At 37.8% G+C, this 11466-nt stretch overlaps 2 protein-coding genes across 4 annotated transcripts in view; both read left to right on the top strand.

Moving 5' to 3' along the window:
• The window catches only part of rab27a (RAB27A, member RAS oncogene family), a 20604-nt gene extending 12060 nt beyond the window's left edge, over nucleotides 1-8544 (top strand). For both annotated transcript variants that reach the window (XM_005741656.2, XM_005741657.1), the window contains exons 2-6: nucleotides 548-716; nucleotides 3166-3251; nucleotides 3328-3431; nucleotides 3970-4093; nucleotides 5779-8544. In XM_005741656.2, the coding sequence (XP_005741713.1) occupies nucleotides 564-716; nucleotides 3166-3251; nucleotides 3328-3431; nucleotides 3970-4093; nucleotides 5779-5974 (663 nt within the window). In that variant the 5' untranslated portion in view covers nucleotides 548-563 and the 3' untranslated portion in view covers nucleotides 5975-8544. The remainder of the gene's footprint in view (nucleotides 1-547; nucleotides 717-3165; nucleotides 3252-3327; nucleotides 3432-3969; nucleotides 4094-5778) is intronic.
• A 1390-nt stretch (nucleotides 8545-9934) lies between these two features.
• The window catches only part of vrk3 (VRK serine/threonine kinase 3), a 17232-nt gene continuing 15700 nt past the window's right edge, over nucleotides 9935-11466 (top strand). Inside the window, exon 1 of one of the 2 annotated variants that reach the window (XM_005741658.1) lies at nucleotides 9935-9999. The gene's annotated coding sequence lies outside the window, so the exon portion shown is untranslated. Of the gene's footprint in view, nucleotides 10000-10592; nucleotides 10622-11466 lie in introns of those variants that run through there. The other variant, XM_005741659.1, reaches the window with a different exon arrangement.

The following is an 11466-nucleotide window of genomic DNA, read 5'->3' on the forward strand; positions in this document are numbered from 1 at the left end:
ACGGCACAACATTTAGCAACCACTGGATTTGCGTAACAGAGCGCCTGTCTTTGGCACTCCACTTCTAGACTTCTGGTTCTTACTGATGAAGACATAAATGTCTATGTGGCAACTATAGTTTTAGCAAATATGAACAACCACAGGACTAATTAATACTTTAGCAGTGAACTGTTTTCTACAGTACATAAACACATCTTGTTTTCCTGGTGTGTGCATGTTTGCGTTTAACCTACAGCATGTACTGAATAATAATAATAACCTTTACACAGACACAGTAGTTCATTGGTACTTTTGCTCTTTTCATGATGAGTGTACCTTTTGAATATTAAAAGTGTCATATATTGTAGAGTTTCTGTGTTTGAGGTTTTTGGATAACACATGTACTAAAACTTTACAAGAGTTTATGTTTAGTTCTAGTTTTGTACTTTTTCACTCCACTCTCTGCTTAATTTCTGAAGAATAGAGATATGACTATGGCTTCACTTTTCCATTTATATTTATTTATAAGATTGTTGGCTGACTGAGTTGTTTTGTTCATGTGTTTCAGAAATTAAGGCCTCACTATGTCTGATGGGGAATATGATTACCTCATCAAATTTTTAGCCCTTGGTGACTCTGGCGTGGGGAAAACAAGCTTCCTGTACCAGTACACAGATAGCAAGTTTAACTCCAAGTTCATCACTACAGTCGGAATAGACTTCAGAGAAAAACGAGTGGTGAGTCGGTGCTCTTTCATTCAGCTCTTCTTCTTTGGCATCAAAGCAGTTTAGGAGGACATCAGGTGTGAGGGAAGTGAACTTAAAGAAAGTCCAGCAGACCCAAAGCTGTTTCCACTTGATTACAAATCGACAAACAATGTTTAAAATACCAAAAACCTTGAAAGACCAGATATGTTAGTCACTGGATAAAACAAATAAATTTAAATTGCAATCTACTGAAAACCAAAGCAAAACTATTTTGACGTTTTGAACACACTTTCTGAACTTCATAAAAGATTTAAATATAACAGAAAGTAATTATGAATAATTGTAAATGTAAACCATCAAGTGTTTGGTTTGTTATGTTTTGAATGGACTCAGAGTTTGCATTTGTTTTGTTTTTTTAAATAAATAAGAGCTGTTTGCATATGGATAACCATGTACAGCATTAAGACAAATGGCTTCCTTTTTATTTTCTTTTTTGTTTCTGACTTTCTGTTTTAATGTTGTCAGTGTTTTTGAAATCTTAATGAACATATTACTCCACTCTCACGCTGTACAGGAAGCCTGATCAGGAGCTTAAACAGATTCCCAGATCATTCACTCCACGTTACAAAAGCCTACCAGTGAATGTTGCAACAGAAAGTAATGACTAATACTGCTGAGAAGCAGGCAGCACCCTCCTTAAGAATAAACACTTCATACCATTGGCAAACAGCTGAGCACATCTCATATTTACTTTAATGCTGCTGACCTTCAGCTCTGAGAAGAAAACCTGCTCCTGTTATATGTATCGGTCATTATCTTTCTTTTCAATGCTTGGTCTGAAGGATTTGAATGTACCTCTTTTTCTTTTTTTTCGTTAAACATAAAAACTTTACTTTTAAATATAAATGAGTGCACAGCTGGGGAATATTTTGTTTTTTTGTTTTGGGGAGATGAACAGAAAAAAATTTATTTTCCCCAGCTGTTTTTTGTTTTTTTTAAATTAATACATGGGGTAACTGCACTTCTCCATCACTGACAACCAAGCTGCAGTTTTGCTCAATACACTGTGTTTAAAAATGGAGGAGGAGGAGAAGCTGCGATGGAGGATACACAGGCAAAAGTTACAATCAGTTTACATCAGGGGTGTGAGACACAGCTGGAATATAGAAACCACAGAGGAAGGAGGACTTTTGGAACAACTTGTCCTTATTATATTCATAAGTTGTTTCAGCTGTTTAAGGTGTTCAGAGTTTTTGCACCTCACCATTTGTGAGAATTTTAAAAGAACAATAACATCTTGAGAGTGATGTAGATTTTATTGAAAATATATATATTAAATAAACTGACACTGGTATCAAGTTGTGCTGTAATTTGACTATAACAAACTATTCATGCAACTTCAAAATGAGGCTCAAAAATCAGGAAAACATTTTCTTAAATGTTTGCTGCCTCAACTTCTTCCTCCCGGTGTCTCTACTTGCCTACTCCTCTGCTTGTATCTCTGGTGAGCGGAGACACAAGGAGTGGAATCAAAGAGAGAGACGAGTTCCCACTTCAAGCGTTAAGTCACATTTCAGCTCATCCGGCTGCAGGACTGATGAGCTCCTGCCACGGGGAACTGTCCGTCGTCCATCTGTGCTCACATGAGTCATTACTCCTCCTACAGTGTGGGTCATTATTTAATCAAACTTGCACACAATGAGAGCTCACACAATATAAACTCATTATCAAGGTCACATTTGCTGTTTTATGGGCAGTTGTCTCTGACCTTCTAATTATTAAAGTTTGATGAATCTACAGTTTTTGACAAACTCTGTAAATAATTGTGTTAACTATCCATCATCTCAACGTTGGCCATAGGTGATTAGCCCAGGAGGAGCCTTCTGCTCCTGGTTCATGGTTCCTGCTTCTCCAGGAAATTTTAAATGTCATTAACATAATTTTCCCTTTAGTTTCACTGCACTGATTTATGATGGAAATGTCAGAATTTTTGTTTAATTTAAAAAAAATAAAAAAAATGCAGTCATAAAAAGCACAAACTGGCAGTACTCTAATTATTCTCACATTTTCTCATTTAACATTTAAACGCTCTGTCAACACTCATAGGCATGATTCAATGATTCATTCCTCTCTCCCATTTTTAGTTTGACAGCTCTGATTTGGTATCTGATAATTACATTTACACGGATCCCCTGTTCATAACTTAATTTAAACTTTACTTTTGAATAGTACAAAACTCCCTGCACAGTCATAAATATCAGGATTATCATAAGATTCATTAGCAAACAGAAACACCTCTAAACTCCTCAAACTGGCTGACAACTAGCTTGGTTTTCAGACCTTTTCTATCATCGTCTTTGTTTTGTTTCTTTTTCTCTCCCCCCTCTTGTTCCTACATGGTTAATGGGGTGGCTATATCCTCAACATCCCGGTTTAATATCTGTTAAATTAAGTATATGTATATTTTTCTGTTTCTAAGCTGTACAAATCACCTGGTCCAGATGGCACATCAAGCAAAGGACAGAAGATCCACATGCAGCTGTGGGACACTGCAGGACAGGAGAGGTAAACTCTGTTCTAACTTCTTGATCTCTAACTTTTGTTTTTCTCCATTAAGTGTTTTTTCTTCCTCTGATTTCAGGTTTCGAAGTTTGACGACTGCTTTCTTCAGAGATGCGATGGGTTTCCTCCTCCTCTTCGACCTCACAAACGAGCAAAGTTTCCTCAACGTCAGACACTGGATGAGTATGTGTCCTAATGTGTTGAGCTGAAAGCACATTTTTAGTCATGAAAATGGAAGAATTAACAATCAGTTCACCGCTGGTGTAATTAATAAAAAGTGCACCAGTCACTGGATATTTACAAGGGCACCTGTAGATGCCCTTCTACTGATTTGTAAAGAAAGTAATCCAGATTTTATTTCTTCCTTGCCTGGCCTTCATCTCTCCACCAGGTTTTATGAAATTCAGCTCTGTAGCTTTTCAGTAATCTTGCTGACAGACAGACAAACAAACATCCACGTCGGCTCTGCCTTAGCAGAGAAATAATCAGTTTCTTGTTGACTGTGCACAAAGGCTTATTATGTCCGACTCGTGGAGTTTGGTTTTAGACCCAAAGTGTAATTAAACTTTTAATCTCCCTCTTATTACTCTTTCCCTACTCTAACCCCAGCTGTATCAACTAGTACATGAATGAAACCTTGATGTGTTTGCCACTATTTAAGATATTTCCATGGAAACACAACTTTATGCATTTTAAAAAAAACAACCTCTGATCGTTTCAGGTCAGTTACAGATCCACGCATACTGTGAAAATCCGGACATCGTTCTGTGTGGGAACAAATGTGACCTGTCGGACCAGAGAATGATCAGTGAAAACCAGGCTCGTGAACTCGCCGAGAAGTACGGGTACGTCTGTCTGCCTGCCCGCCTGTGATCCATCTGTACATGAACCTCTCCCTCAAACATTTGCCAAGGAGGCAGTGGCCGCTTTGTTTGCCAAAGTTCATGCAGGACAATGTTGAACTAAATTAGTCCTCCTTGAAAAACAAATATTTGTGCACACGTGTAAAATATCCTGCTTGGGACCCATCAGACACACCTTTTACTAAAAATATAAACGATGCATTCAAGTATATGGCATCTCTGCCCATCTGCTCTGAATGTATATGTGACATGCTTTGAGTCCTCAAGTAGAGTAGAAAAGCACTGTATGACAATCAGCCAATGGCCTTGACAATAACTTCTCATTTATATCTACAAACGGCATCATGTCTACTTGGCAACCACCTAACAACGGACTATAAAATGACATTTATACAGTCGAGGACGACCTCAGCTTTGCAGATGTCCCACAGACATTTCTCCCTTTTTTATTATTATTTTTTTTTATTTTAAATGAATTTATTTACTTTTAATATAGTCTGTGCCATATTTATCTGTTCATTTCTGTTTACTTAGCCTAGCAGGGCAAAGGACACTGTCTCAGCTGAACTCTGGACATGCACACACATACATATACACTGATATGCACACACTCATCCCCCCTCCCTTTCCAAACGCCTTCGACGCTTATTCCCTTCCGATGCTGCACCCTTTACCCACCCCTGTTGCTTGTCATGTGTTTCTTTGGTGTATTAAGAGTTTGTTTTTTTTTTCATGTGCAGAGGTGTTTTTTCTGTTCTCTAACTGATCTCCCTGTTGGAGCTCAGTCTGGGGGGAGTTATTATTTCTCCTTATCTTTCTTCTCCATGTGATGTTTTGTGTAATGTATGTATGGTCGGAGGGTAAGATGGTGCCGTCATCGACCTATTGCCTCGACCGTGCAATAGGTCGACAGCCTTATGAAATTTCCCCTTGTGGGACTAATAAAAGGTATATCAATTCAATTTATATAAACAATATCTAACACCCTTATCTCAGTGTGGTTAAGTATATCAGTTAACCGACTGATCAAACAATACTGTAGCAGTCCGTGTACTGTCGTATTATTATATCTGTGTATTTTAATAAGTACACAGCAGCAGATGGGTAATCCAAAGATGAAAACGTCTCCAGTAAGTCAGTAAATGACCTTTTTTGCTGCTAATTAGTTTAGAAATAACAGCGTCAGGCTGTTTCAGGAAAACACTGAGCTCCATTTCACAAACTTAATCAACATGCTTAGTTCCACAGCTCTGCACATAAAAACTAACAAAATCAATACTCATGTTCTCAACTTCAGCTCCATGAAAGTCTTGTCCTGAACGCCTTCACTGCGTCAAAACGGCGATCCTTCAGCTTGAATTTCATTTTGGGATGGAGTCGGATCTGGCGAATGGGGCAGGTGGGGAGGGTAAAATTGTTTCGGTGTGCCCTTCTGTGAGCGGGGCGACGTTCAGGTCGTTTTGATGAATGACTCTGGACCAGTGTTTCAATGACCGATTTTTTTAAAATATTATTATTATTATTATTATTATTATTATTATTATTATTGCTTCTTATGAGCAGAGTCACAACTTTTTAATTGCACTCCTACGTCAACAAAGGTTTGAGCTACACTATAGCTGCTGTCTTTGATCCCTGTTTTGTAACTGAAACATGTTTCCGTGCAGAATCCCGTATTTTGAGACGAGTGCTGCAAACGGGGATAACGTGAGCCAGGCCGTGGAAGTCCTGCTGGATCTCATCATGAAGAGGATGGAACGATGTGTGGACAAGTCCTGGATCCCCGACGGGACTGTCCGAGCTAACGGACCCTTCACCCCAGACCTCTCAGAGGGCTCCGACAGAAGCAGATGTGCATGTTAGGTTTATTTTAAACATCTGTGTTCATAGTGTGGGTGGGAAATGATGAAGAGGTGGGAGTCTGTATATTATTATTATCATTATTATTGTATGCTCTGTGATGATCATTTGTGCCATTCAACCAGTGTGTTACACATTTCCATCCAGTTTGTCAGTGCTGAGTTAAATGCCTTTTGGATTTGGACATTTAACTTGAATTGATTTAATGAGTCTTTTGAATGATTAATTCATGCTGGTTGTGATTTTGGGATATTTATTTCTTATGATGAATAGCTTAAATTTCCAGATCATATATTCAAAGGTGAACTGCAATGCCACAGGTTTTATGAATATACTTGCTTTAGAGATAAATTAGCTATTTATGGATCTTTAGGTTATGTTCTACTGATGCTCTTCTGAATGTTAAGCTGTAATCTCACCGGTGCCACAGCAAGAGGAAATGTAGCTCACAGTGACCATCCGGTGTTAGCTAGATGGACAAGTAACACTCTTTAATTTCCTTCCTAAATCTTTGTGCTTGTTTGCCTGCAAAATTACAAAACTCTGTTTCACTAAATTATCTAAACTTTATTATGTACAGTTAAGTCCAATAATTACTAAAAAAAAAGTACATTCAGTAGTTAGAATGAATTAAATAAAGTGATTTAAAACAGGGCAATAACTCAGGAACGGGGATGATTCGGGTTCTCTATCCTGCAGCTGAAAACAGACTGTTGCAGAAAACGCTTAAAAACAAACTTTTGGGCATATTTGGACTTTTTTGGGCTAAACATAATACTCAGTTTTATATTTTAAGCTAAAATATCAGTGTGTGGACTTTCAGATTACTTTTGAGGAATATTTTGGAGACTAAAAATGATCAAAATGGCTTCTGATTAAATAAATGCAGAAGCCTGTTGTTATCCCAATAATAACACTTGTGTCTGAAGAGAGGCTTTGACTAATTTCCTGAATTTCACCCAGATTTTCAGATTTATCATCATTTGTAGTATTCGTAAAGTCCCGAAGACCTTGACAAATAAATATTTATTACTCCAGAGGGGCGTATTACGAAGCAGGTTCAGCATATCCAGGCTTCCCTGGCGTTGCCTGGCTGGATAAAACTTAAAAACCCAGTGGTGTGGTGGGAAAATCAGGCTTTCTGCTTCAGACTCTGAGCACACTCGCATAAAACAACGTTTTTGACAACTTGTTTAATGTCTGAAGCTTTTAAACATTCAAACGTTACTCGGTGTGTTCAATTCCGATGATTTCCCATCACTTTAGTTTATCGGCAGATTAAACCGAATGTAAATTATAGAATAACTACGATAACTCAAGAAGGATGTTACCTAGGATTTTCAAACTGTTTCTACTGCTACTACTGAAAATGTCAGATGAGTTCAAATCTCAGTGAACTTGACCTCGAAATCAGAGGTCAGAGCTTTTAATGCGACCTGACTAGATTACTGTGGTAAAACAAAAGTTTCTGCTCGTATTTACAGTTGCTCCAAGTGCTAAAGGAACACATTTCACAAATGAAAGCTGCAGAGCCTTACCTCACTAACGCGAAGCCCAACTGTAAGGTTACAGCAGTGCTAACTGTGCCTCACACTGTTGCTGAAATTCAGGCGGTTATGCAGAAATTTCACGTTGGCTGCTTGATCCAAATCTGCTGCTAGTCTGTTTCACACTGCTGGGTTTGCAGCTACTAGATAACAGGTTAGAAAACCGATCAGTTACATTTTTAGGCTTTATTCACCATGTTAAAAAAATCGTGTTCACATTGATCCGGTGGTAGACTGAAGTGAAGGGAATTTAAATATACTAACTCAAACTTTATTTTACTGCTGAATGTGATTGTGATAATTGGAGATTAACGATTTCCTGCAGGATTATACTTGGTCTTCCATTTTGCTGTTTAGATCTCTATCACTTAGTCTTTGTCTAAAGTTGGTGATACACCGGAGACTCATTTCTATGCAGAATTAGAGGGAAATCATACATCAAAAGCATCTTTTTATGTGAGTGTACGCAAAGCCTGAAGCAGAAAGTTAACAAAGAAAGCTGATACTGCAGGTTCAGGTTTTGTTAAGCTAGTTAACGCCAGAAAAGCCTGGCTATGTTGAGCTTAATTTGTAGGAATCCCCTCTGGCTTGTCCTTTGACTGTGTGTGGATACTGTTTATTTATCAGCACCTGTGGATATAAAAACAAAAGCACCTGTCGCTGTTGCTTAATTCTCAGCTCTTTCTTGGTTGCACACTGTTGCTGAATGTGTTTAAAACTGATGCGCTCGGATGCTGTATTATATTTAGGGCAAAAAAATGGGGCTTGCACTTTAGTTTACAATCAAGGTATCCATTTAATCTTTCAGATCAATTTTGTACCTCTGATATTTACATTAAACACTGAAGTTACATTTTATTTATGAAAGTTTGAGAGTGATGTTTTAGTTGAGTCACATTATTTGTCACCGAAAATGAGATTTGATCACATAAGAAAGGCAAAACTGAAATGTGTCATATTGTCAGTTGTGCCATACTTTCATATGCAAAATGTGTAAATTATATCCAGAAATAAACATTTGTATTTATGTATCTGACTGTTTTATTTAATTATTTTCCGATTCTGAGTATAATTAATACCAGATGCTTGTTATGTTATCTGTGCCAATATTCAAACATGCAACACTGACACTCTGATTTAAATTCACAAATTTGTACAAAACCTTTCAGACATTTAATGAAAAATAATACACATTTCTTTAGCTTGTTGTGAGTACACGAGAGATGGATTTTTTTTTTTCTTTCACCATTTCTGTAGCAGGAGACTGCTTCGGTTTCCCACAGGCCGCTACAGTTATAGCTTCCTAAAGTCTCATGTGTATATAAAAAGTATGTTATGACTTCTTAGAAACAAAAAATAATTCTGAAATAAAGGTTTTAACAGCAGGACCTTGGGTGTAGTCAGTCAATCACATGGCAGCAACTAATTTAGGCATGTAGAGATGGCCAACATAACCTGCTGAAGTCAAATTAAGCATTAGAGAAGGGAAGAAAGGTGATCTAAGTGACTTTAATCATGCCATGGTAGTTTGTACCAGACTCCTAATCTGCTGGAATTTTCTCACAGAAACCTCTCCAGGATTTACAGGGAATAAAAGTTGACATCTATCAGTCTGGAAAGGGTTACAGAGACATTTAAGGCTTTGGGACTCCAGTGAGCCACAGTGAGAGCCATTAGCCACAAACTGACAAAACTTGGAACTTTCCGAGGAGTGACCGGCCTACCAAAATTACTCCAGGAGTGCATCAACAACTCATCCTAGAGGTCAAGAATGATCCCAGAACAACATCTAAAGAACTGCAGGCTTGTCTGGCCTCAGTTAAGGTCAGAGTTCATGATTCAACAAAAGAAAGAGAATGGACAAAAATGGCATCAATGGGAGAGTTAGAAGGGGAAAAATCATTGCTGACAAAAAAGAATACAAAAGCTCACATTTGGCAAAAAGATATTATGATGATACCCAATATTTTTTTTTTCACAGTCACATGTTTCAGATGATCAAACAAATTTTAAACAAATTTAAAAAATAAAAAAAAACCTCAGGAAGGAAGCAAATAGTTTTTCATAGCATTGTATCATTGAATCTAATTAAAGCTACCATGAAAACATTTTCAAACAAAAACTAACGTGAAACGAGAAAATTCGCTTTGGAAAGTGAACTAACGGGAACAACTAAAATGAATTATAATGAAATAGACTAATTATAAAATACAAAACTCTTATAATCCTGCTTTGTGCATCGAGAGGCTCTAAGGATTTAGAAGTGAAGTGAGAGTAAAAGCCAGGAGATGGCAGTAGTGCAGCATCTTTGGATGCAAGCTGCCGTTAAAAATGACAGAAGAAGAAGAAGAAGATCTCGCTTTGTGGTTTTTAGCACAGCTGGTTGCAACTGTCCTGAAGTCCTGCAGAGGGCAGCATTGCGCCTGCGTAGCTCCACCTGTGAGATTGTCAATGCGGTGAAGAAGAAGCAGCAAAACAAAGGTACCAGACGTTTTAACTGTTTGTAGGTTTTTATTATATACGAACAAAACCAGGTGCAAAATTTTTAGACTTATTTTAAACAAAAGTTAATATCAGTACTTTGGCGGCGCTTCCGCCCTAAAAGTTTTTCAAAGTTTTGCTTGACTTTTAGCTAGCTAACACGAATGTTTGGTCAGTATATGAGTGTTTTTTATTTGTTAATTAAACTGAAAGCGGCAAACACGCTGAAATAAACTTCATGTGACACGTACTCGGTCTTCAGCTATTTTATATGTTCTAAGTAAGGAGTTCCTGTCGCGATAAGGACTGTAGTTTCCTTTACGCCCTGTTTAAACCTCTTCTTAACGGTTCCCTGGAAAAAGTTATGCAACACAATCCAGCAGGCAGAGCTTTGCTAAATGTGGAGCCACCTTTGATTCTGAAACACAGCCTGAAATCTCTTAATCAAGCTTTCTAGCAATTTATTTAAGTAGTTTTCAGGAATAGCTTTCCAGGCTTCTTAAAGGACGTTCAAAGTTGCTCTTTGGATGTCAGCTGCTTTTTAGTCTGTTCTCTGTCAACATGATCCCACAGGCTTCAATAATGTCGAGGTCCGGGCTCTGGGGAGACCAATTCATGACTGGTAGTGTTGCACTGTGTGTGTTTTCTGTGCAGGTGTTTTTACTGTGTTGGCAGTGTGTTTGGGATCACTCTCAAACTCCCTGTTTCTCTTTCCTTATACATTGATTCTTGACAGCTAATGAAACCATTTCTGATTAAGCTTTTGTGAACAGTAGCTGGATCAATGTTTTGGAGATAAAGTATGTGAATTTCAGGAGCGGGACCACGCCTCCAAACACGCTTTTTCCGGTTCTTATCTCTATACGAGTCCCCCAGTTCTACAAGCTGTTCGTTTTCGTGCCAGGCCCCTGTGTTGTCTTTGACACTATTCATAGATTCATTTACTTTAACATAATATTTTAAGTTATATTTTACTAAATTTTCAGTTATGTGTGGACAACACTGGTTCATCCCTTAGTTTAGGTGCCCCTTTTGACGTTTGAACGATTTATATGTCAGTGTTAAATGGACTTAAAATGAGTGAAAAGGCAGCTAATGTCCAAAGAAAGACCTTCGGAAAGCCTGGAGAACTATTGCTCAATACTCCTGTGAAAGAATCAAGAGTATACTTCCTTGGAACCACAATATAAAGAAATGAGGGGTGGTTCAAGACTTGCACAATAGTGTATCATTTTTGCATGTTTCACAGGTCAAAATTGGTCTTTATGTATCTTATATCGAGCACTGGTCCAGGCACTGCATTTCAGAAATCAGAAATCAGAAAGGGTTTATTGCCAGATGTTGAGCAGGTTTACAACATTAGGAAATTGCTGCGGTGCTTCAGTGCAACATACTGTCATAAAAATATAAAAATAAGAATAAGAATTAAAAGTGCTAAGTGGATAGATATATACATGATATATACAT

Source organism: Pundamilia nyererei, unplaced genomic scaffold (genome assembly GCF_000239375.1).
Source record: "Pundamilia nyererei isolate P.nyererei 1_Seehausen unplaced genomic scaffold, PunNye1.0 scaffold00112, whole genome shotgun sequence".
Taxonomy (NCBI): Eukaryota; Metazoa; Chordata; class Actinopteri; order Cichliformes; family Cichlidae; genus Pundamilia; species Pundamilia nyererei.